The 26,584-nt window shown below is 39.7% G+C and overlaps 1 protein-coding gene across 1 annotated transcript in view; it reads left to right on the forward strand.

The window, feature by feature from the left end:
- The window catches only part of loxl4 (lysyl oxidase-like 4), a 24,902-nt gene extending 927 nt beyond the window's left edge, over positions 1 to 23,975 (forward strand). Inside the window, exons 2-15 of the mRNA XM_026191022.1 lie at positions 179 to 512; positions 2,406 to 2,722; positions 2,803 to 3,017; positions 9,612 to 9,650; positions 9,840 to 10,053; positions 10,143 to 10,320; positions 15,338 to 15,492; positions 15,586 to 15,753; positions 16,111 to 16,273; positions 16,352 to 16,595; positions 17,443 to 17,558; positions 17,888 to 18,024; positions 21,250 to 21,361; positions 21,449 to 23,975. Of these exons, the coding sequence (XP_026046807.1) occupies positions 200 to 512; positions 2,406 to 2,722; positions 2,803 to 3,017; positions 9,612 to 9,650; positions 9,840 to 10,053; positions 10,143 to 10,320; positions 15,338 to 15,492; positions 15,586 to 15,753; positions 16,111 to 16,273; positions 16,352 to 16,595; positions 17,443 to 17,558; positions 17,888 to 18,024; positions 21,250 to 21,361; positions 21,449 to 21,519 (2,442 nt within the window). The 5' untranslated portion in view covers positions 179 to 199 and the 3' untranslated portion in view covers positions 21,520 to 23,975. The remainder of the gene's footprint in view (positions 1 to 178; positions 513 to 2,405; positions 2,723 to 2,802; positions 3,018 to 9,611; positions 9,651 to 9,839; positions 10,054 to 10,142; positions 10,321 to 15,337; positions 15,493 to 15,585; positions 15,754 to 16,110; positions 16,274 to 16,351; positions 16,596 to 17,442; positions 17,559 to 17,887; positions 18,025 to 21,249; positions 21,362 to 21,448) is intronic.
- Positions 23,976 to 26,584: the final 2,609 nt, after the last annotated feature.

Consider the following 26,584-nt stretch of genomic DNA (forward strand, 5'->3'; position numbering starts at 1 on the left):
AGAGGCTTAAATATTGGTATTTTGCTAATTTTAAGATGAACTTCAGACAGTTGATAAGGACTGGCCCTTGACTTTATACTTACTGGCAAGCCAGTTAAATTGTTTCATGGCATAGTTCGAATGGCAATTTATGAAAAGTTGAACAAAATAAATAACGTTTTTCAATTTTTATCTACAGACCTCATCTTCTGAGTCAGTAATGGCCTGCAGTCTATCGTTCAGCCTCTTCCTCCTTGTGCTCCTGTCCCTTTCCTGTCCCGCTCGCGCCGAACCTCGGAGGACTACAGCGTCTCAGCGCAGAGTGTCTCGCGCACCAGCTCTCAAGGTCCGCTTGGCAGGCACCTTCGCGCGACAAGCGCACGAAGGGCGCGTGGAGGTGTTGCACAACAGCACTTGGGGGACCGTCTGCGACGATGAGGTGGACATCAAGCTCGCCAACGTTGTGTGCCGTGAGCTGGGGTTCGAAGGTGGCTTAACGTGGGCTCACAGCGCACAGTATGGAGAAGGAACAGGTGAGAGCACTCCCTGTATGAAGTTACCGTGCAGTCTTCTTTGGGAGTCAGAATTTTTTTTTTTTTTTACTCTCAGTTTAGTCTTGTCAGGAAAATCCAAATTATATGTTGGGGGGGCTCTGACTGGGTTTTAAATTTTGACAGTTAGTATTACACAGACAATTTAGCGTCTATGCCACCTAACTTACTGTCATACTTCATTAATTGTTTCAACAATGTAATATTATTTTAAACTTTTTATTAGGGCAAATACAAAATGAACCAACCAGATGGCAGGAACATGGTGCTTTTAGACATGTAGACATAGTCAGGAAGATTGGGGAAGAAAAGTGATTTAAGTCGTTTTGAACGTGGCATGATAACTGGTCTGAGTATTTCACTGCTAATCTACTGGAATTTATCCATATTACCATCTTTGGGTTTTACAGATAATGGTCCAAAAAATGTAAAATGTTCAATGAACAATAGTTCTCTGGATAAAAATGTCTTGCTGACACCAGAGGTTAGAAGACAATAACCAGATTATTTATAGCTGTACAACTGAGGTATGCAGAAGAGCATCTCTCAATGCTCAACATGCCAAATCATGAAGCAGATGGGCTAATGTAGCAGAAGGCCACACCAGGTGCCTCTTCGGTCAGCTAAGAAAAGGAGACTGAGGCTACATTTTGCACATGCTCACCAAAATTGGAAAACTAAGATTGAAGACGTGTGTACTAGTTTGACAAGTCTCCATTTCTGCTGCAAAGTTCACATATTGGTGGTTGTAAAACTGAAATAGAGAACATTAAAGTAAGGCTCCGCCCTGTCTTGTATCAACACTTTATGCTGATGGTGGTGCAATAGGCATATTTTCCTGGAATACTTTGTACCAATTGAATATTACTGAAAAGGCTAAAGTCTATCCCTTTATAACCACAGTGTGTCTATCGCTTGATGCCTGTACTCAGCATGACATATATATTTCAAAGCTCTTTCTTGAATGGGACAGTAAGTTCAGTGTACTCAAATGCCCTCCACACCTCACCAGATCCCAATCCAACAGAGTACCACTGGTATGTGGTTGAACAAGAGATTCTCATAAAGGATGCACAGCCGACAAATCTGCAGCAGCTGTATGATGCTATCATGTCAATATGGACCAAAATCTTTGGAGAATATTTCCAGCACTTTGTAGAAACTATGCCACTAAGAATTAAGACTGTTTTTAGGGGAAAAGTCAGTCCAACCTGGTGCTAGCAAGGAAGAATAGAATAGAGAGCAAAGGTGTACAAAGTCAAAGGAGCTTGCACAGACACAAAGGTGTACAAAGTAACTGGTGGGTATAGCTTAAGATTTATTGGAGTGGCAGGCAGCCACTAACCTGTCTACTCCAAAACTTCCACAGTACAGTGTGCTTGGCTCACAACTGTATGGCTTCATGAAAAGGCAGCCAATTAAGACATTCAAAATAACTAACATCATAAAGTGACAAAGATAACTCGTTGTGGGATTGGAATCTACATCTCGTTAAGGTTGCCTGGCAGGCCGGCAGAGCAAATATATGGGCCGAAAAAGGGCATTTGTTTTAGAATAATGACAGCATTTGCTTGCCAGAGTTGTGCAACACTTGCCATGGTTTATGGACATTCTTTACTGCTGCTTTTAAATCCAAATTAAAGAGTTGAGTGGATTCGGGGAGCAGGATCTACAGCAGTCTTCCTTGTAAAATACTATGTATCTACTGCTAAACATGCCACTAAGGTGCAACCCTAAATCAGTGTAGCACTAAAAATCAAGGGTTAGGTATTTAAGAAGTGATTCTGGCTGATGTTTAGATGCATCGGCCAGTCTGTTACTTGATCAATGAAAATCAGAGTGAATCAGGTTTTGCATCGTTTATTCTTTTTCAAGGCCCAATATGGATGGATAATGTACGCTGTGACGGCTCAGAGAAGTCCTTGAAGGACTGCAAACACAACGGTTGGGGAGTGAATGACTGCAAACACTCTGAAGATTTGGGGGTTGTGTGCACCCCTGAGCGTAGGGCGGTGAGTCAGCCAGCCAGCAGAGCCCACACCACTGCTCCAAGGCCTAATGGTAATACTGCACCTCAATGGCAGGGGCTTGTGGACACCCGCGGGCAACCAGGGTATGGATATTATGGAAATGGACATCCATATGAGGTTCCCAGGTTCCAAAGGCCCCATCATCATCACCACCACTATCAGGTACAACAGTTAATGTTTGGCTAATTACTGCATTATTTGTAGAAAAATATGTAACAGTAGTGACATTTGTATTCCCTAAGAGGCAAAGTAAGGTGCGAATTGAGGAGGTCCGTCTTCGCCCCATCCTCATGTCTACAAAGAAGAAGAGCCTTATGACAGAGGGTGTGGTGGAAGTGAAGCATGCTGGGAGATGGAGACAAGTTTGCGACAAGGGCTGGAGTCTCAATAGCAGCCGGGTTGTGTGTGGGATGCTTGGCTTTCCAGAGGCTACTCAGCACAATGTGAGAACATATAAGTAAGTATGAATCTTTCTCACTAGCTGCACTGACAGCAATACAATCCACTTTTATGAGGCCAGGTCATTAGATTGCAAAACACTGGGCTGTTGACTGTAGTTCAGAAGGGCAACATGCTATGCCATTCATCTGACTGTTAAATGACTACAAACACATTGTGAAGAATGGATAAAAAACAACAAAGCAGCAGCAGCATCACTGCAGTTAGAGGTCTTGCTTTGGGCTTATCTTCCTCCCCCAGCCACCGCTTTCCCATGTCCCTCAACCCCCCCCTTCTTTCCTCAGCCTCAGGATGATGATAAAGGGGATCCCTTACTCCTCTCTACTGCCCTTTCTCTACCCCTCTCTCTAGGCAAATCACCTCTGCACACCTCATTGCCTCTCACTCCCTTTCTCCTTCTGATACCATCTTCAGCCTGCAGCTCACAGACAAACAGCTCTACTTTAACTTTTAGATTCCAATGCAGAGGTGCAATATCACTGCTGATTGTGCTCTTAACTGTCCCATCGATACAATGTGTGAGACAGAGGTCGCTTTTGGAGAGCAGGATGATGGTATGTGTAGAGTGACTTTCTGGCAGGAGAATCTCTGTGGGCTTAAGTAAGCCATGCTTTTCTTTACTTTTACATGCCACCACAGAAAAAGCATGTGTGACTTGCTGGCAGTGTGCCAATTACTTTTTTCCTATGTTTCCCAGCACTGAAAGTTTGGTACATCTACAAAAAACAATGCATCTTTTAGTGCATTACTTTAGAAGCATGGAAACCTCTGCATTCATTTGTGTTTAATTTCATTCAAGTAATGGTACAAGAACACTTTATAAATACAGCTCACACTAAAACTAGGAAAATATCACAGAGCTCTGAAAATAACTTTTAAAAGGATAAGTAAAAAACACAGTGCTGTTGTCTCACAGCAAGTAGGGATAGGAATGAATCCACTGGCCAGCTGGGGCCTCCCTGTCTGGAGTTTGCATGTTGTGCCTGCATAGACTGCGGTTACTCTGGCAGTCCAAAAGCCATAGGTGTGAATGTGAATGGTTGTCTGCCCTGTGTGTTTGTTAGCTCTGCGATACACTGGAAATCTCTCCTGTGTGTACTTCGCTCTATGGCAGCTGGGAAAGGCTCCAGGGCCCCTGCGACCCTTAAATGGAGTTGTTGTTGAGAAAATGGATGATGGGCTGGGGATTGTGTTTCTTTATTACTGAGAAACAGAAAAGAACAACTTCTCAATGTGTTCTTTGCTACTTTTTATGTCATGACAGTGCTTAAGCTTTTCATTTTACTCAGTTTGATTGTTCAGTCAATGAAAGAAAAAAAAAAACACAGACAAATGAAGATAGTTGTTGCAGTTTTATGTTAGTTTGGCAGACACAGTTTTTAAGCCAGGTAACAAAGTACCCTGCTGCACAGGCATGAATAATGAATGATGTTGACCTCATCTCATTGACTTTTAGCATGAAGGAATTTAACTTAAAAACCATACTTAAAATATGGTTAAGGTTCAGTATAAGCATGTGCTTACTGCAATTGTCCCAATGAGCATGTATCTTTTTGCCCCTTTGGCCCGCATCCTCTTTGTTGAAAAAAAAAAAACCAAACCCTCAGCAGTGGTTTTTGGGACTCTTTATATTGTAAACCACGGGAGGACCACACATTAGCAGAGGATTATTGTGGAAGATGGATCCAGGTGGATCTTGCTTGTGGAAACCTGCCATCTATAGATGATTCCCAGTTTAGCTGTTCCGTCCCTCTACTGGCTCAGGTTACTCTGACTCAACTGGTGACAAAATCTGCTGTAGGTACTACAACCCTCATGCTTCTGAAATGCTGTAACTGTTAAAGGGAAGTTGATTTGTTTTATAGACTTTTCTGAGTTTTTATTGACTTGACAAACTATTGGAGTGCAGCCACTCTGAAAGTATTTCTGCATTGCCCTTGAATTATGCCATCTCTGTTGAACTTGTGTGTTATTGGGAACACAGTGAAGCTATAACCTGATTCTACTGTTGGAGGAGGCGATCGTATGGCATCATATCTTCAGTAATAAAAGTCCCTCCGAATAAGCTGTTGTTTAACAGCCGAGCCCGACTCTACACGGTCTGTACAGGATCATTTATTAGAGCACAGCTTCACCGCATTGCAGGTGTGGTGCTTTTCATGCATCTACTTGATTTTCTTATGCAGTATAGATTCACAGTACAGGTACAAAACACTGAAAATGTGTAGTGCAGGTTCTTGTTTAGGGGAATTAGATGGATAGATTTGTATGGTTCGAATAGAGGTGATTTGGCTGCTTACCAGGAAGATTGATATGCCAGTGGAGGGCAGGGCTGTTATAGCTTGAAGGGCTTTTATTGACATCTTCAGGGGGATATGCTCACTGTCTTTTTTTAATGTTGTTTTTAAATCCTCTAAGGTCAAGTAAAAGGAACTTAAATAACAGGACTTGTCCTGCTGTTTTAGCATCTGACCAAAGCCACAACAAAGTGCACAATACTGTTTATCTTAATGTTCAGCAAAAAGTACTGTAAGCCAATATCTTGAATTCTTTTATTGCATGTATAAATTATAAGGCTCTGTCATGGAAGTGGCTGTGATACATCTGGGTTTGTCTTTCTTGGGTATGACCAGGGGTTTTGCTAAAGCCTCAGGCACTATATTAGTCTGAACCATGATGATGTGTTTGTTTCCAAATCTGTACCTGTTTTCTGTCTCCACAGAAGCATGTTTGTTCCCTCTTTAACATGTGTTTTTGACTTCAGGCTGTTTCAGATACATTTGCTGGAATGCCTTTGTTCGAAGTCACATAAGCAAGTTGTTCAACAGACTTGGTTTCTAAAATCTGAATGTGTTAAATGTGAGGTTACAAAATAACAACCAGAAGAATACAGCAAAAATGTTCATTCTGTTTCAGACTGGGATTAGGGATAAATGTAAGGTTGCACTTTTGACTTGACTTAAATTGCCACTTTGTACTCTAATTACAATCATGATAGCCAAAAGAGTCATAGAAAAACAATTTGGTAATTTGGTTGTTAAGCGTTCATGTAACTTCTTTCACTTTCCAAAAAAGCATAGGCTTGTACTGCACGGTTTGAACAAAGCCAAGCTTTCTTTCCAAGTTTTTCTGTCCATTCTTAGAAATTCCAGACCCTGCCATGACTCTTCCTGTGTCACTTGGATGAAATTCTGAAGATGCTATAATTACAAGTTGGTCAGGACCAAAGCTCTCAGGGATTCTGCTGAGGGTGAAAAAACACCCCCAATTATAGCCGTGTGTGAGAGAGAGTGAGACGAAGATGGCGAGGATGGAGGCAGAGAGTAACAAGAGAAGAGCGGATGGAGAGAAAGACAGAGAGCAGCAGTCAGACGAGCCAGATTTTCGCTTGCTCGTGTGAAATATAGCCAATTACAGCTGCAGTTTGCAGCGCTGCCTGCTGTGTCAGCAGCTGTCTGTCTTCCTCTGTCACCGTAGTGATTTGGGGACTTAACTGGGGACTTTATGTTTAATTATGTTTCAGTTAAAATTTTCTTATGACGAACGTATCATTTTCAGGCTTTTGGGTGACATTTTCTTTGACCAAATTTGGTTTTCCTGTCTGATGTCTGTATGATCTTCTTCAGTGTTCTTCCCTCTAATTTATTTTCCCATCTTTTTATTTCTGTGTGCATGCCAGTGGCTATTTTGTGGCTTGGAACAGACTGTGAAAGGTGGTTTTTAAAAAGGACTTGAATCATAGGCATTTGTATCACTTCACTTGGGCCTAGCAACTGTTTCACAAGCAAGATTTTCTACCATAGCCACTCAAAGTAGGTTAAAAATGTTCTTTAATTTCTTATATTGGTTTATATAATTCTCTTTATATTATTTATTTTTAATTATAATAATTGCATCCATTTCTATTCTGTGTAATTCTACTTGAAATCTTTTTTTCACTTTTCTTTGGTGTCTACTTTAAGGTAGATCTTTGCTGAAAAAATGGATGTAAGCAAGTCTGATTATTATTATTTATTTATTTATTTTGCCAATACTGGTTTTTAAAATTTATCTGAGGTAAAACAAAATGTCATTTATATATAATTCTGTTGTAACGTAGCATCAGAAGATGTAGAAATGACCTAATATCACTGCTGAGCAGTGTAAAGCTGATAAAACCCAAACAGTGATGTAATGCATGTCTTTTTTAACAAGCAGGTGTAGACTCCCTATCATTATCTTCATTTCTTTTCCACAACATGTGCTGGACACACTATTTGGCTGATGAATGCTGTTGAGGTGAAAAACAAGTGAATACTGGGGTTGTCTATTCAGATAGCTCAGATATACTTTCATACAGCTCCTATCCCCTCATATTTTAGTTACATTGCATTATTTCTTTTTATATATTTAATGTATTTATGGCTTTCATTGTGCTTGATTTTAGCATGGCAAACAGTGCTGTAATCCCGTTAAATAAAATACCCAAAGGTATCATTTATAGTCTAAGTAGTAGTCCTGTTGGCTTCTGAAGAGGGTAAATGGTTAGCTGATTTGTCTGTGGTGAGGTCACAAACAAGTCACAGACATGTTTGCCTCATATGAAAATGAGTGTGTAGCTGTTCCTCGCTGTCTATCTTATGGTACTATAAAGCCACATGGTAGACACATTTAAATGTTTTACAAGTGTAATTCAAGAGACTGTAAAGTTTAAGTGTTAAATTTTAATGCAATTTAGTCCAAGTTACAGTAAGATGCATGACAATATATAGGGCTTTATTTTAAGCTATGCACATTAGTTAAAACAATGGCTTCATGGGGTTTTGTTCGATATATTTTTCATGTAGTTATGTATCAGGGCAGGGCTATTTATGCAACTGATCTTTTACAGATGTTCGTTTTTGCATTTATGCTTCAAATGGGCCATAGAAAAGGACTGGTTTAAGATTTGAGATATATCTGTGAATTTCAAAACGTATGTTGAATGATTCCTGAAATAAAAACATGTTATTAATACTGAAATACTTTTTGAAGGATTGTTTATATTTTTAGGTCTCATTGCCTACTTACTACTTATAGCTTTAGGAAACAAGTTATTATGTGATTCTGGAAAGTGTAAAATCAGCAGCCCATGACTTTACTCAACCATCAGCATAACATCATGTCACTGACAACGACTTTCTTCATTCCTCAGTTTGTTTGCTTTTTTAATGGTTTGTCTCTTACAACTTTCCTGGAATGTCCTGAGTTTCATGTCCGAAATAAAAATATTGACCTGCCTTAACTTTCATACAAATATGCCTAGATCTTCGATGTGTTTGTTTCTTTAAATGGGAACACCACTCAAATCAGAACTGGATTGTTTTTCATATATATTGATATTGATACTGTGTGTGTGTATTGCCACTGTACAGGGTGGTTTGATGAAAGCCAGTACATGCTGGAGCCCAACAAATAGGTCTTTTTTCCTGACTGAAGAACATTAATCTTACTTTAATAATAACTTAAGCCACTTGTCCAGACTTATAAAATAAAAATGTCACTGTGATTGTGCCATGTATATTCTTGAGTGTTTTGGTGTAATTGATGTGAATGTTGGTAATGGTGTATGCAGTTTGCAGTGGTTGGAGGATGTCCTGGTATGATCTGTTTGGCATGTGTGCATTGTGTGTCTGCCAAAAGAACAGACGGCTTTCCTCTCCACCGCTCTCCCAATTCAGCCAGCCTAGTTGGAACATAAATCTCTGTTTCGATCTTACAGTTCTTGGACATTCAGCGTCGGGGAGTGCCAGAGGTTTTATTTGTATATCGTGCCTGGTTAAAGCCTGTTTTTTAAGAAATGTTCTTCTTCACAGACACTGTATGGCATGCTTTCCCTCCCCCTAGTGTGGTTTTGGAGATTAACAGCATAGATCAGAATATCTCATTTTTCATTTGTTTTTTTGTTGTTTCTTTAATCTCTTTATAGCTCACATCTTGGTGTCTTTGCGTAAATCTCAGCTAAGCAGCATTGCTTGTTCCGAAAGTCAGAAAGTCTGGGTTAGTTTATTTAATGTAAAAGTGTGTAATTTAGATAAAAATTACCCTGAACATTTTTGTTGAACACATATTTATGTTGGTGGGTACAGAACATACTATTACACAGGCTCTAAACATAAACAGAGTACACTTGGGAAATAGCAAACAGCCCACATTCAGGAAAGAAATACATCATACTGAATATATACAGAGAGATGAAAAGTGAGGTTCCTGAAAAAGGACAAGGATTGTACTAAACTGTACTAGTCATTACTATCAATATATCTAACTTTACACTCACCACAAAGCCACAGCTAAATTTGTTCCTGATTTATGTGCAGAAGTTATATTTGCAGCTGCACGGTTCATTTCAAGTAACCCAGTAAGGCTACTTTTCTAGTAAAAATGAAGTTGGTGTTTTAAGTGTTTGCTACTGCTCTCTGTGCTGAAAACACTTTTAAGTGATTGGATTAGATAGAAACAAAAACCAGCAGATGATATTCAAATTGGTCCAGGTGTGTGTGAGTGTTTGTGTTTGCAACCTCAGAAAACAGACAGTCCTGATCATGTCTGTTTCTGTTCTGTTCTTTTACAGGAAAATATGGGATACCAAGGTTGAAGATCCTTCAACAAGGTAATAAAAATGACCCTTTTCACCCTTTGTTTCTTATCTACAAATGTGCAATTTTATAACAACATTCCTGTATTAACTATACAGGAATTACTACTACTTAATATCATTAAGAAACACTAACAAATTAAAACCAAATTGTTAGTATCTTTAAGAATATGTTACCTACAATTTACTTTCTGTTCTTTGCAGACTGAGTCTCATGGCAAAAAAGAAAGGATTTTGGGTAGAGAAAGTTCATTGTATAGGCACTGAGAACAGTCTCTCAGAGTGCCATGCTCAGCTGTCAATCCCCCGTAGTCCTACCCCTTGTAAAAATGGGAGACATGCAGTGGTCAAGTGTGTACCAGGACCTCAGTTTGCTCGCATCTCTTCAGGAAGACCTCAAGCGCCCTATCCAGTTGTGGTAAGGTTAAGAATTTGTATCTACATTTGCACAATCATGTAGTTTTCTTAGTAAACTGATTTTTATTCTCCCTTTGTTGCCGTATACAGCCTGTTCGTCTCAAGGTGGGCCCCAGACTGGGAGAGGGGCGTGTGGAGGTGCTCCGTGATGGAAAATGGGGGACTATCGTAGATCACTTGTGGGACAGAACAGCAGCCAGTGTTGTGTGCAGGGAACTGGGCTTTGGTACTGCCAAAGATGCGCTGCATGGAGCCTTTATGGGTCAAGGTAAGACTAGAAATTGCTGTTGCCCAAAGCACAGACTTTCATTAAACATTCTGGAAAACTCCACATTTAATGAATTCATTCTGCCTGTATAATTTGGATGCTTGAATGTGTTTCTCATGCGTCATGGTATTCCAGAGAAGACAGGGAGACTTTTCAGCCTTTTGCTTATCTTTTGTTTACCATAGACGCCGCACCCGTCTGCTCTGACTGATCAGATAATGTGTGGGCATGTGTGTTTGTCTGTCTGTGTATGTTGCCTTGTGAAGCTGCAAATGTGTTGATTGCAGTATCTCCAGCTGTGATTATGTGAGTCTTGTGCCAGGACTTCCAGCTGCCCAAACAGCATATGCATGTGTGTGTAGACAAACACTCACTCACAAAATGAAATACTATAAGCCATAGTAGTTTATATTAGTATTTGATACTAAAGCCAGAGACATAATCTTGCTAGATTCAAGCAAGCTTTTCATTCACTTACTGAGAGCTGTGGTCTTTTTGCTTTAATTTCAAATGTCCAGCTTTGATGACACACACAGACGCAGTCAGTACCCAGCTGCACCAGTGGTGACCCCACCCTTACGAGATGTGAGAACAGCTTCCCCATGCCACATGGTAGGGAGTAGTCTCTAATCTTGCTGATGGAGATTAAATGTGGGATGATGTTCTACTGGTCTAGCTGTTCAGTTGATCACAAAAAGCATATTTTTATGTCTTTTATGTGTTTTTACCCGATTACCTCTTGAACTGGCATTTGTGTTACCTTAAAGAACTAAAATCAGCTTTTTTTTGGCTTTCCTCAGATTCAGTTGCATTAGTTTGCGTACACATTGTTTTCTGGTTTTAATCAGTTATTTGGCCAGGCTTCAAAGTCATATGTTTAGAATAGACAGAGGTGTATAATTTGTCAGTTTTCTATCTCGGTGGAGTTTCGTTTATTTAACCACAATGTTACAATGTTTTTTACTGGGATTCACTTCACCTGGTTCTCCTATTCATTGCACGCATACACAAATACACAGGTAGAGAGAAACTATTGCAATCATAACTGACAGAAAAACACAGTAGCTGAAAATCTTTAATTAGGTTTAAAAAATAAAAATGCCTCAGAATTGGTAGATGTATTCTTCTTACATTTGTTATATTTTACTTCTGTGAGTTGGTTTCTATAATTGGTGATTCACTCATACACTTGCAACCCTGTTTTTTTGTGGCTATGCATTGACCAGAGCAGAAAGCTTTACGATGGGATATTATCTTGACCTTCAGATTTGCTCTTTTAGTGTCATGATCCTGGGTCCTTTTGACCCAGCGTTTTGTGTTTTCTCTTCGCGATTTTGGTTCTGTTCTTCCTCTGGTTAGTGTTTACTCTGTTCTGCCCGTGTGTTCCTGTATCTAGTCCGCGTTTCTTAGTTTGTGTCCTTTCATGTGTAAGTTCCTGTTTTATTGTGAAGGTCTGTGTCTTATGTGAGTGTTTTCAGTTTGCCTCCCTAGTCTCGTCATGTTAATTACTCCCAGCTGTGTCCCCACCTGTATGTAATCCCCCTGTGTTCTCTGAGTGTATTTAAGTTGTGTCTTCTGTCATAGTAGTTGCTGGTTCGTCTGTGTTGTTTCCCCTCGGTCTCCCTGTATGTATTTCCCCGGACCTCCCTGCACCGTCATTCTTGGTTTGTGTTGTTAGTTTACCCAGTTTAGGTTTCAGTTTCATGTTCCTAGCGCCTTTGTTGTTTGCATTTTTGTTGTTAATAAACACTCACCTGCACCAGAGCTGCCGCCTTTTGGTCCTATATATATTCCACACGGCTTGCCCCCGCAAACCGTGACATTTAGAGACGTAAATAGGTGGAAATTTTATTCTAGAGGCCGCACAATGCATTGCACTGGCATTTCATCAGCAAAGTATTATAACTGCTTTGCCTCTAGACTTTTAAAATCTTTTAAAAAATGCAAATACAAAATGTCAGTTAACCATGTCACTTAAGTTAGTTACAATCAAAGAATACTGCTTTATGTGGATAACGTTGGAGCACTGATAATATAATGTCACTGATTTCTTGAAACTCTGCAGTCATTTGAAAATAGCAGAAGTGATACACGATAGTATAGTACAATTACACTCCGCTGTCCACTATATTAACCTCAAATAAAGTATATCCAATATGTACCAGGCTGCTACAGACAAACCATGCTTCTTTTATATGCATCAGACCAGCTGGCTGCGCCTTGTTTAGCTCACTTGGCGGTTTTAGAACAATAGCAGTGATATGATCTGCTAAGAGTGAATTTGGAAAGCGTCATGCCGCCAGTCCTAAAGTACTCAATATTCAAAGCTCTCTCAGATTCAGCTTGTCATTTTTATTACCTGATTTCCCTGGTGCTCAGAGGACATATGCATACTGGGCTAAATGTCATTTGAAAAGGCCTAGTTAGACTCATAGATGGAATAAACTCTCACAGGAGCAACACATCAATGTAAATTTGTGTAAAAAGTGTTTACTTTTGCCAACTTGCCTATACCTATACATCTTTAACGCACACAAAAAAAAGATTCCTCATCATTTCTGTCGTATCTTTTTGCCAACAGGACCCCACAGAAGAGCATGACTTTATCACATTTGATCATCATAAATAATGTGATAAAGGCTGTGGTCGAGTTGACTGGTTGATTACAGAGTGAAGTGCACCAGTCAGATGTTCTGCCTCTGAATGTGGCCTCCCTTATCAGATTTGTTGAAACGCTTGCTTGCACGTATTAAATGGCCTTTATAGTATACAGACATAGAATATCCCAGCTGGATTAGTGAGATGCCATCTTCTAACTAACCTTGAAATCCAGATGTCAACATAAATATGAAAAATAATACATGCCGATCTCGGTGCAAGTTTGCTTGTGCCATTTAATTTCAAATAAGCAAGCAAATCTGTGCAGAAATTTAAATGACTGTTGCATTTTACAGGGGAAAAAAGTCTTTTGGCAGGGAGAGAGAGAGAGAGAGACATTCCATGGAAAGAAAAACATTACACACATTTAACTGTTCCTAAAATTGAGTTTAATTTCAGAGAGGACAAGAACAGGGTTTCCCTTGTAACCACTAACCAACTATTTGCGCTATTCTCAACAAGAATGTAACTGATATTATGCTCTTTCCGTCCTCAAAAGTCAATTTTCTAATCTCTTCAAATGATCTTTGGCATATCCCAGTCATAATTACATATCAACCTTGCTCTTTCTTGTATAGACTAAATTTAAGATACCACATTTATATTATGTCTCATTATTGCTCTCATAGATGTATCCACTCTACAACCTAGATATTTTATGCTTGTGTTCATGTTTTAATTATTCGGCAGAATATAAGAGAAGAAAGGTTCTCTTCAGACTCCACCCGCAAACTCTTTAACTCCCATCATCATTACATTTATCATCATCATCATCAGTGAGTTAAATTACAGGGACAATGTTTCTATTTCCTTTCTTAACCAACATTGTTATTTTTGCTGTGTAATTTTACCCGTGAAGTACGTACATATCCAGCCATTTTGATGCAATAGGGGAGATTAGGACTTGGTCTCATTTAACCTAAGCACTGCAGCTGTAAAAACTGTGACAGCTCAGCTGATTCTGGTGTAGAAAAGTAGTAATTTGTTGTTAGAGCTTGATCAGTCATGTGATTGTGTTGTTAATAATTAATACATACAATCAATAACGAATTTACAGTTGTGTGTGTTTAAGTTTGTGTATGTGTGTGTGCTGGCACGCAAATGTGTCTTTTGAGGATGCAGTATTTTTGTTACTTGTTGGCTCTAATGATGATGGTGATGATGGTGCCTGTTGTTGTTTAGATAAAGTTGTGCTTTATCTTAAATTTAGATGATTAGAGATCTTTAGTCTGATTATAATTGATGATCCTTAACCAGTTTTGTTTCCCCTCTTACACTTGGTGCCGTACACCCAGTGTATAATGTTTGTGTACTATAGTCTACACAGTGGGAACACAAAGAGTTTAGTAACACTCTCAGTGGTTGTGTGTATTTGTGTGTATGCAGAGTGCATGTGGCTTTCCTGGAATTTATTTTAAGCTTTTGTGGATTTCCCAAACTAAGGCTTAAATAGATCTTGTCACTGTTCGTTTTGCTTTAAATTGTCCCCCTGTGTTTGTCTTCATATGTTAAACAGTGGGATTTTGGCTCTAGTTTGCGGCATTTACCATGCAGATAGAGGTAGAAGTGGTTTAGATATGTCCTTTTCATCCATATGAACCCACGCATGGTGACCAGTATGGAAGAAGGCCTACAATCTACCAAAACCAACACAGAGACGTATTTGGTTGGGCTGCAATCTGGTCCCAACTATCTTCTTTTACGCCCTTTTTCTTGGTTTTGTTTTTCCCATAGTTTTTGTGGTTTGGTTGTGTTTATTTCAATGCTACTTTATTTCTCAGTTTACAGTTTGTGCCATAGTTTGTTGATATCCTGTCATCGTTATCACACCAGCTATTTCCCTAAGAACTTTTGCATTTTCCTATGTTGTTTAAAGATTATCTGGGTTTAAATAGCAAACAAATCCTTGTCTGAATCCTTTACAATGCTGACATAGCTTTTGCTTTTTTGCTCACCCAAGGTGGTGGACTACACACAATGTAGTAGTCGTTGTTGTTCGTAAATCAAAAGAATGGTGGTAATGAGGTGTGACAGATGCCCAAAGTAGATGTTGGTTGTGCTGCTGCTTGGCTTGCAGAAGCATTTTGTCATGACTGATAGGAACTTTTCATTGTTGGTTTGATGCTAACATAGAGGAAGCTTTTCATATGAAAGGAATAGTGAGCCTCGGTTTTATGTGTTTGCGCTCTTTTGCATGACAGAGTCTCGTAATGCCATTGCATCTGTGGTGGGTGGCCTCAGACAGTCACAAGGGATATTGCCCTTCAGTTATGCCCATGCTCTTTGGGTTTTCATTTGTTCCCACTTTTTTGATGCATCATTTTTTTTTAATCTAATAAATCTCCTCCTTTCTATGCAGGTACAGGGCCCATCCATATGAACAATGTTCAGTGTACTGGGCTGGAACACTCTATTCTAGACTGCTACTTCCAGGAAGTCCAACCATGGACATTCAAACACAGCCAGGATGCCTCAGTACGCTGCAACGTTCCTAAAACAGGCACAGAAAAGACGGTATGAAATCTACACCATCACAGTTCATGAGCTTATGAGCTTTCACTTATAACACACCATCCACTTAATTCTTTTAATTCAATGGATTTCAAGGTGCGGCTTGCTGGTGGTAGAGTCCCATCAGAAGGCCGTGTAGAGGTGTTGATGGAGGTTGGGGGTCGTAAACGCTGGGGCTCTGTCTGTAGTGAGAACTGGGGCATAACCGAGGCCATGGTGGTATGCAGACAGCTGGGCCTGGGCTTTGCTGCCAGTGCTCATCAGGTAACTATCCCCTTGACAAACATAACAAGTTATTTTGATCTCTTTTTATAGTGCAACCAACTTTTGCCAAAGTATTGTCATCAGTATCTGAAATGTTCTAAAAGGACAACGAAGCACTCCCACTTCTAACCCAATTAGTTTAATTTTGAAAATGTCAGAGTAAAGTGGTCAGAGCCATCTTTCCTCTAAGATTTATCAAAATCTAATCTGCAGTGTCTTAAGGTATTGATGAGAAATAAATGAACACGTAGAGACCAATCCATAGTCACAGCCCCTTCATTAACTTCAACAATGACTGGGAAATGATGACTATGATACAATTTATTGATAGAAAACTCTACACCCTTCTTTTGACAGGAAACCTGGTACTGGCCTGGCGACCCCAGTGTCAACGATGTGATTCTCAGCGGAACTCACTGCGTCGGGACAGAGCTTTCAATTCAACAGTGTCGTCGTAACAACCATATCCATTGTCCTCGTGGAGGTGGAGCAAAGGCTGCTGGGGTCAGCTGTTCTGACAGTAAGTTGCAGTTTTTACCTGTAGTCTTCCCTTCTCGTTCAGTTTGAATCTTAAGATAATCTGTTACACCTGCTTCAGCGGCACCTGACCTTGTTGTGGATGCCCAGCTGGTCCAGGAGACAGCCTACCTGGAAGACCGTCCTCTCCATCTTCTGACCTGTGCCAATGAAGAGAACTGTCTGTCATCATCTGCTGCCAGGATGAACTGGCCTTATGGCCACCGACGCCTGCTGAGGTTCTCCTCCCGCATCATGAATTTGGGTCGTTCTGATTTCAGACCCAAAGCATCGAAAGAGAGCTGGACATGGCACCAGTGTCACAGGTATATTATCCCTGAAAAGAGGTAAAGAGAAGTGTAAAATTGCTTTACTGTTTAGGAGTGTGGGTTGACGGAGTGGAAAAAAACTTTAAAATACTGATGTAGGATGTTGTGGTTGCCCTTATGGTCACTCTGAGTGTTTTGGGTTTTCACGAGCTGTCAGAAATATTCAGGCAAAAGCATGTTCTTTATTCCACATATGAATGTGGAGTAATGCTCCTTACACACTGAGTAATTAAAGGTATATTTATTTTAATTGCATTCAATTGCAACCAGGGAAAAAAAACATACTGATGTGTGATCTCATTCCCGTGGACACGGCAGGAAGCGTGCAATATGGCCAATAGACATAAGCGCCTTTGTCCATCACTAGGTCTCAGTTTCTTTTCAGTAGGAACAGAGCACTTTCAAACCTGTCAGGATAAGCGAAGAGGGTGGCATACTGTGCTGACTGCGTGAGATGTCCCAAATCACGAACCCTTCTACAGCGCGTGTTTGTGGAAATGATGGTTGCAATCGTCTGGCTACCACAGGTTAGGTGTAATACAAAGGACCGTGCAGCCTACGTGCAGTCAAGTCTGCCTCAGTTTATTACAACATATCAGAGCTATGGATGTGCGTTTCAAAGCCTGCCATTCATTTAGAATGAATAAACATTTCAACCAAGCCAGAACTAAAATAAGCTTCTGTGAGAGGTGTTACGGTGACACCCTCTCTCATGTTCAAGCAGTGAGGTCATAAGGATATAAGCCATAGGGAGCTAGTGTTCAGTAAGTGTAAATGCACACACTCAGACATGCAGACACACACATACACGCTCTCACCTGGACTTTCCCATCTGTCGTCACAGGCACTACCACAGCATTGAGGTGTTCACGCATTACGACCTGCTGACTCTGAATGGCACGAGGGTTGCAGAGGGACACAAGGCCAGTTTCTGTCTGGAGGACACATATTGCCCTGATGGTAATTTTCAGCACAATTCAGCCCTCCTTCCAAAAAAACCCATAATGTTTCCCATTAGTGACAGAAAATTAATATCAATATTTCAGCTACAGCTATTCAGATTTTTACTTTGTGGTTAATGTATTAGATCGCCGCTGTTGTTGTTTGTTCACTCTCCATTTACTTGTTATATCATGGATGAAATAGCTCATATGAAAAAGCCCATTGTTCATACAGTATGCAGTCCAGTACAATTCAGAAAGCTAAAGGCTCTTAAAAATAACAGGGAGTGCCAAGCATTAAATGAGCTTTGATGTTGTGATTGATAATGTTGCTGATATGTATTTTAGGCCTCCAGAAACGCTTTTCCTGTTATAACATGGGTGATCAAGGCATCTCTGTGGGCTGCTGGGATACATATCGCCATGATATCGACTGTCAGTGGGTTGACGTGACTGATGTACGGCCAGGAGACTACATATTCCAGGTCAGAAGTTTATATTTGTCACCTTTTCTTTTTCCAATGTGGGAAAATCTTATTGCCAGAAAAATGAAATATAAGTAACTTTGCTTTTCAGAAAACACTTTAAAGTAAAGGGAAATAGGCTTATTCTGTTAGAAAAGTAGGTCTGTTTGGTTAAAATGCAACTACTGTCAGCACAAACTGCAGACTTCTAAGTTATCTCAACAACCTTCTTGTGACTGGTGGAGAATTAATCTGCTGAAAGATCTGCATATAACAATGATATTTTTACACATATACTTTTGTTCTGATTAAACAAACATGATACTGTATAATATGCCCTTTAATGAGCTTCTGTTTTCAAAGCTAAGCTAAGTGATTGTTGGCTGCATTATGTATGGCATACATTTAGAGTACTGTGCACAAATCTTAATCAACCTTCATTTTGTAAACTTATTTTGCAAAGTGGTCTTGAGCAATAGTTCTCTAGCCTTTCTGAAAGTCTTTTTCTTTGGACTTTGAGTGCTTTTTCCACTCACTTTCAGGTGATTATATCTTTAGGCACTTTGTCTCTAGCAGGCTGTTTCAAAAGCACATATATGTTCCAATGTCATTTGTTGAATCTATGTAAAATGCCAATGATAACAAAATGTCACAGGCATAAAATAATAATTTTGCGCAAACAAGGTGATTCCTAAAAACGTATTAGCTGAAAACTTGATCCACCTTGCAGTACTATCTGGAAAGCATCTGATTGGAAACAGCTTCATTTTTCAGCATGGCAATGATCTCAAACACACTGCCAATGCAGTAAAAGTATACCTGGATAGAAAAACACATGATGGAACAGATCTCAGACCTCAAAATTATCTAAATAGTGTGAGATCATCTGTACAGTTAATGGAACAAAAGGCAGCTACCCTGCAAAGATGAGCTTTGAATGTCTTTCAAGAAGCCTGGAGAACAGAGACTACTTAAAGAAATGATAAGAAAGCTTGCCTAAGAGAATTCAGGCTGTGTTGAAGAAAAAAGGTGCTCATACCAAACATTGTACAACCTATGCTTTTACTTTGTATGCTTTATTTTGGACACTTTAATACGTTGCTGCACCTATTTCCCATTTTCCTAACAGAATACAAAGAAAATGGTTGGCTTAGGACTTTTGAATAGTATTTTATGAGTGCAGTATTAATGTTCTCCTCTAATTTCCAGAAAAAAATCACATTTATTTCTTAAAATGTTCAACTGGTTCGTCAAGATCAGAGATCCTTTTATTAAGAGAGGTTCACAGGCTTTAAAGGTGGATTTCCTCATGGCTGGTTGTGGTTTCTGTCTATTTCAGTAAAACCTACTAACCTTCTTCTAAACAGTCACCACCTTAACCATTCATGTGTCTCTCATTTCTTTGTCGACTGAAGTCATTGTGGCTGCCAGTCTAAAACACATCAAGGACTCCATATCTCATTATCTTCCTTTTTCAGTACAGACCTCTGATCTACCAGTCTTCAGATCTGAGCATGCTCCCAATTACCTTCTCGATGTGGTAGACTGGTTACAGTATAGCTCACTGTTTGATAATTATTGCTGTTACTCAGTTTGTCTGAGAGGTTGCACTAGGTCTTTGTAATTAACACTGTTCTGCTGTCTGTTTAGGAAGAGTTCATTTAATTTTGGCATGATTGATGTGTCATACTCATATATAAAGGCATTTGTTAACTGTATGTATTTTGAGTAAGATGAGTGGGCGTAATTAAGTGGCGCACTGCTGTAGCATAGTATGGAGGCAAATAAAGGCCAATACATGATAGAACAGGCAGAAATTGAGTTATATCAAATGACAGGAAGAGACAGGAAACGATGAAAGTGCAAAGGTCATCATGAAAGGGTATGAACCAATTTTAACTGAGAGAAACGAGAAAGTAAAACCTGTGAAGGAGTTTTTCACTGAGGCTGCAGAATTGGAAAAATACAAACATCTCTTATAGCAGTGCTCCTCTGTGCTGTGTTCTTTCATTTATCTAGTAAAGTGCAGATGATGCCTGACTACAGATCGCAGGCTGTACAGGAGGATTTAGCAGGCCTGCCCTTGAACCACCCAGTGCTAATGAAACACACAATTTACCCAAATTAACTAGTGCCTCCCTTTAGTCAAACAGCACCTAGTTCCCTTCTTCCATTAGGAACGGCTAATTTACCACCAAGGAATTTCTCCTGCCCTGTTTTTATTTTTATAGCTACTTTCTCACTGAGCAACGCACTCTGTCACCGAACCAATCTTCTGCAAAAGCCTCATACACTCTGGTCCAACACTGTAATTTACACTGAAAAATTAAGAGAGTTTTTCTGCATTCACTGTGTTTTTAAGATGGTTTCTCCCTTTTTTTAGTATAGTTAGCCTTCTTGCTTGCTTTAAGCAGTTTGTAACCTGTACTTAAAGTGGGTGCAGCAGTTTGCAGAGCAACCATTACAGTAAATGGCGTCTCAGTATTATCACCAGACCAGATTAGGAGAATGGTTGTATCAGCAGTTACAGAGTTGCTCTGCAAATGACAGACTAGGCTATTAGTAGAGTGTATGGCAACATTCAGAATAAGACTAATTTCAGACACATAAACATTCTTATGCATAACTATTCTTTTGCAAAAGACTTCAATTTCAGGCTAATTTCAGGCCCTTGTTGTGCACTCCAATGTCAGCATGAGGAGCAGAGAAGATTTCCCTTGCAGACACTTTGGGCACCTGTAAATTTCCAGAGCTTCTTACATGGCCAGTTGCCATAATTTGTGTAAACTGTTAAATCTTTTTGTACAAGATGTAAAAGCAAGAAACAATAGAATTCCTGTGGTCAAACAGTATATTTTGTGCTTTGCATAACAAAAGCATTTTACTGCCCCATGTTATTCAGTGTATATATTCAGCTGTAGACTACCAGCTTTAGGTTCATGTGAAAGTACCACATAGTGTATTTATCCTTACAATAGTAATACTGTATGGAAAAGTCATCCAACTTTTTATAGATGAGAAACAGACTGACTATAAAAACAATACCAGCTACGAGTGCAGTTTAATAACAGGCCCTCAATTTTAAATCCAACTGCTCTTTATTTAAACTGCTTTCCCATGTGTGGGGAGAAGAGACTTGTTCCTTCCTTAGCCACGAACATGGTCTACTGAGGATACTTTACTAGACCAAAGTGTGCGCCCTGTTTCCTAATAAATAACGTCCTATATTATCGTTTTATTTTGCAGGTGGAAGTCAACCCCTCACTGGACATGGCTGAGTCTGACTTTATGAACAATGTTATGAGATGTCGGTGCAAATATGATGGCCACAGAGCTTACATGTATGGATGCCATGCAGGTGAGGATACTAAAAATCTTTCTGTTTTTTTCACATTGCCGTAAGTTTCAGCTCTCACCTCTTATTAATGATGTTGTTCCTTTACAGGTGATGCATATAGTGCAGAAACTGAAGACCTGTTTGAGCATCAGAGGCAAATCACCAACAACTTTCTGTAGCCTGTCCCAGGTTCCAGGAGGAGGCCTTCTCATGTGGCCCAGGGACCACTAAGGTTGGGTTTACGTTGATGGCATCAGGCTCTTTGGATATTAGGACCCACAATAATATGTAAAACTGTGCCTGCTCATCTCCTTGCAAGATGTGGAAATAATAATACACAACAGCGGCCATTGCAGAGACACTACTCAACTCACCGACTACAAGAGTTGGGAGGTTAAAGATGGTCGACATGTTTTTTACTCTAGTTAAGTAAGATTTTTGTTATTATAACTACAATATTTTTTGTGAATGTGGACTACTAGTAACTTAAATTAGATTTTAAAAACACATACACATGAAAGACCTTCATGTCACTGTAACTAACCTGCCACAAAGACAACAGGGATGCCGATGCTGTAAGGAAATGACACTTTCCCCCAATATAGAAACTTGGGATTGGATCATTTGTAATACTTGTGTTATTGGTGCTCTTTAACAATACTGTATGTCATTATATTAACCTCAGTATATTTCAGGTGAACGGTACATTCTGGGTAGTTTTCCTTTCAGATTATTTTTACTTTGGTTTAAAGAAAAATCAGCATTTTACAGAAGTGTAGCTGTCCCTCTCATCTAGAGTAGATGTCAGATTATTTTTGTGGAACAAAGCACTTTATCTTTTAAACATCAGTATTCTAGTTTTGTCCCCACTCTTGTTTCATTAACCATTAAGAATTTTATCGTTTCATATTTACATGTCAAAAAGTGAAATACAAAGGGGTTTTTTCATATTCAATGTGTTATTTATGCTATACATTATTACTTTATTTATTCATGAAATTGACACCTAAACAACATTCTTAGTCAAGACGTTGTTAGCTAGAATCTATATAAAATGTTTTGCTGTTTTTCTGGACCAGTGGATAAATCATTTATACAGTTGTTAAAGTATTTGGTATTTGAATGACCCCATAATACAGCTGAATAATTGTAGATATATTTTATTATATTAGTAAAACAACTGTAATGGTAAAGTGTTTTTTTTCCCTCTTCCACCCTCTCTGATGGGAGAGAAAACTGGTGTGACAAGACCACAGCATTGGGGCAGGCAAGAAGGCAGGCTGGGTTTTGAGAGCATATAAAAAGCCTTTTAATTGCATACGTTCGGTTAGACTTACTGTTAAGGTTAACATTCGGGGTATAGCAAAGACATTACAAAGAAACGCTATGGAGTAGTTACTTAAAAGGGACAAATTTGTGTTTACGTGTTTACATAGGCTACAAGAAAAAGATTTTCTCAAAGATTTGGCAAGTGAGGGAAAGAGAGGATGGAAAAGAAAAGGAGAAAGACAGAAAGGGATCAGGGTTTGGAGAAAGACTCAAGCAGACATACAGTTTTACTACCAAATCTGTGTTTTTTTGTAGGCAGCCATACAGCAACCACAAGCTGGCATTTTCAGCTCTCCTACGAGAACAACATGTTTGTCTGGGAGAAAAAAATGGAATAAAATGTCCTGTTCATGTTTCAACACTGGCCTTGTTTGTGCTTACAGAAGGCCTGGTAAAACGTACTGTATATTGTACACTTTTGCTGAATCTCTTAGCACAGCAAACAATAATACAACATTTTCTTTACAACGTGGAACACGTGTTAATGATGTTATTTACCCATTAATGTGTTTGATGTGTTTGGCTTACTGGCTTAGTGGTTAAACCCATTAAGATGGTTTTCTAATGGACAGATTCCAGGACATGTTGTGGAAGAGACACGTCACTCATAAAGACAGCTTCAGACTTAATTAATTTCTTCAGCAGATTGGCGTAATCCAGGACTCTTTTTTTTCCTTGACAAAGAAGGCCCTTTACAGCTCTGTAATCATGCATGCCCAGCTAAACAAAGAGATTTTTGGGGGGGAAAGTCTAAATTTACTGTTTGCTGATGCTTTTCTGTTGTTTTGTGCTTATGTACAGTGTATTTTGACATATTACGGCCTTTTTCTGTGTTATTTAACATTATATGCCACTCCATAGCTTAAGTGGCTGTATATTCATCATATTACTGTATTGTTTTCTACGGCCAGTTGTGCTTTAATTCTGTCTTTTAAGCTGAGAGTGTGATCTACGTGGTGCTTATCTACAAAGCTGTACTCTCAGGGATTTTGACCTCATCTAAAAACTAAAAAACATGATGTGATTAAGTTTGCCTTTAGCTGTGATGCATACCTTATGACACCAAATAAACTGGATCTGTTTTGTTTTTGTTTTTTCTAATTTTATTTTTGTCAACACTCTTACAAAATGTAATCTGTACCCACATGTTTATCTTGCAGGTAAAATTTAAGGTATGAAGGTGATAAGCTTTGTTACGTCTTTCCTTGAGGAAAGTTAGATAGACACTGTCTGAGTCAGAGCCACATTTCAGTTAAAGAACAAATCGCAATCCATTCATCCATCATAACTGTGAATCAATAAAACTTCATCACATACAAAGTTGTCCTCTGTTTTCTGCCTCCTCCTTGCATGATGTTGCAGAATATGGTAAATGGCCTGTATTTATATAGCGCTTTACTAGTCCCTAAGGACCCCAAAGCGCTTTACATATCCAGTCATCCACCCATTCACACACACATTCACACACTGGTGATGGCAAGCTACATTGTAGCCACAGCCACCCTGGGGCGCACTGACAGAGGCGAGGCTGCCGGACACTGGCGCCACCGGGCCCTCTGACCACCACCAGTAGGGAACGGGTGAAGTGTCTTGCCCAAGGACACAACGACCGAGACTATCCAAGCCGGGGCTCGAACCGGCAACCTTCCGATTACAAGGCGAACTCCCAACTCTTGAGCCACGATCGCCCCATACTTGTTGATGAGAAAACGAATCAAATTCTGTATGAACTCGGTAAAAACTGTAGATGTGATATTATGTGTAGCATTAACTTTTACCTACTCTTGATGTGCAAGTTAATTGGTGGGAAGATATGTGTCGGGTATCTTATGTTCTTCAGTTTTATATTCCCTTTTAAGATCTTAGGTTTGCTCTGACTCAGTCCCCTTGTGAATACTGCCTCTCAGGGGAACTGAGAAATTGACTAACCATTCCAGTAAAAAAACAAGAAAGCATTAATGACTAAATCCAAACATACCAACTTTGGGAGACGTGGGTAGAGTAATCAACTATGTCTGAACAGAAAGTTTACTTTTAACAAAAGTCTGATTTGATCACAGCTGACAAATCCACCCAGAAAGAAAACAGCAGAGCTGTGAAGTGGTCACTCGCTGAGATGAAACAGCTGCTGGGCAAACAAGACAGGAAAACTTGAAAGCAGAGCACCTGGGGTCATGGAGTGAGTTCAGCATCCTTTCATGCACTTTCACCAAAGCGCACACGCACTATGAGGCAAAACTTGACTTTATCTTGACTTCTTTAAAATAAGTTATTTTTATGCTAAACTTTTTAAGTGAACCGCATGCAACTTGGAAAATTCCACATGTGTCTTTTACATTTTCATTTGTTCTCTGGAAGACAGTTCCTTACTTCTTTGGAAAGCACGCAATTATCATTTCATGCAGGCAGACACAAGATACTAGTGTCTGCTAGAATACGTGCTAGAATATGATTTTGTTAGTCAGAACTTGATTAAATCTCCAGAAGTGCTCATGCTACAGTGTAGACACATGTGGAACTCAAGCAAACGACATCATTGTATTGAGATGAATCAGAAATTGAGGAAGGAAAAACCAAGGAAATATGAGCATACCCCATTCATAAGCAGTTCTCATTTTATCCTTACATGCCCACTTCCTGTTTGCAGCACATGTTTTTATTTGGAGAGCCCCCACTCCGCCCTGACCTAATGGGGTCCACAGACAGCTCCACAATGGAGACTGTGTGTTCTCAGTGAATGACAGACCTGTCCATACAAGCTACAGGGAACCCACCAACCATTCACACGCCAATAGTCTCTCAAATACACACACAAACAACTGAACTACATAACAGGCTTTGCCGTCATCTCTTTTGGAGGCAGTGTTCCATGGTGTAGCAGACAGACACGAGTGGATTTCTTGATAATATCTCAGATTATTGAGCAGGAATGCTGTCCCTGAAAGCCACGTGACAGCTTTTTGCCTTCACGTTGACTTGCTTTTTTCTGAATCACTTTCAGGAAGATGAACTTATATAATGTTTGAATTTGAAACTATGCTGAAGATGATCACTTGGGTTTTCCTCCACTTGGGATTGAGTTTCCTGTTCTCTTTGCTTTGTATGTGTGCAGTATCTGCTCATGAATCATAAGCAGACCACCTGACATACAGCTCATCACCTGGAATTGTTAACGTTTACTGACAATGAGACGCCTTGCTAAATAATGAACACATTTGCATAATTGTAGAGAAAAGCATATCGCAAGACACCGCTCATTTTCCACGTAAGGCTCGTTGAGAGAGGAAATGAATAGGCAGCGATACATAATGACTTACAGGGGCAGATTAGGTAGTGTGCCTCTGCTTAGCTGCTTTGAGAATTTCATCCAGTTCTGCATTGTCTGAGCATTTTGTTGAACTGAATTTGTCTTCACACATGTGCATGTTATTTAGCACGTTCACTACCCCAACCCCTTCCCTCCCCAGCCTGGACCTCTCTTCTCCCCTAAGAGATTTACTGCAAAACAGCCCTGTGAGAGAGTACACATGCTCTGCCCAGTCTCAGTACTGCACCCTGACAATTACTGCTATATATACCACTCCAAATGAGAGCCATGAACCGGCCTGATTACAGGGTGGAGCAGGAGCAAAGAAGGAGAAGGGGGGAAATGAAAAAAGTGAGGCTAGTTGAGATAGAAAGGGAGAAGAGGAGGAGTGGCAGAAAGACAGAGCAGAAAAGGGCAGTGCAATTTGAAGTGACTAAAGTCTGCTTGAAATTGTCTTACGCTTTCTTCATAAATCACAGTGCATGTGACAAGCTGTGTTTTAGTCTGAATCACTTTGAAAATGAGGAAGTAGCAGAGCTTAGATTAAAGGCACGAGAAGCATGCAGTAAATGAGCAGCACCTTCTTCTAGTCTTTTTTTTGTGTGTGA

Source organism: Astatotilapia calliptera, chromosome 13 (assembly GCF_900246225.1).
Source record: "Astatotilapia calliptera chromosome 13, fAstCal1.2, whole genome shotgun sequence".
Lineage (NCBI taxonomy): Eukaryota > Metazoa > Chordata > Actinopteri > Cichliformes > Cichlidae > Astatotilapia > Astatotilapia calliptera.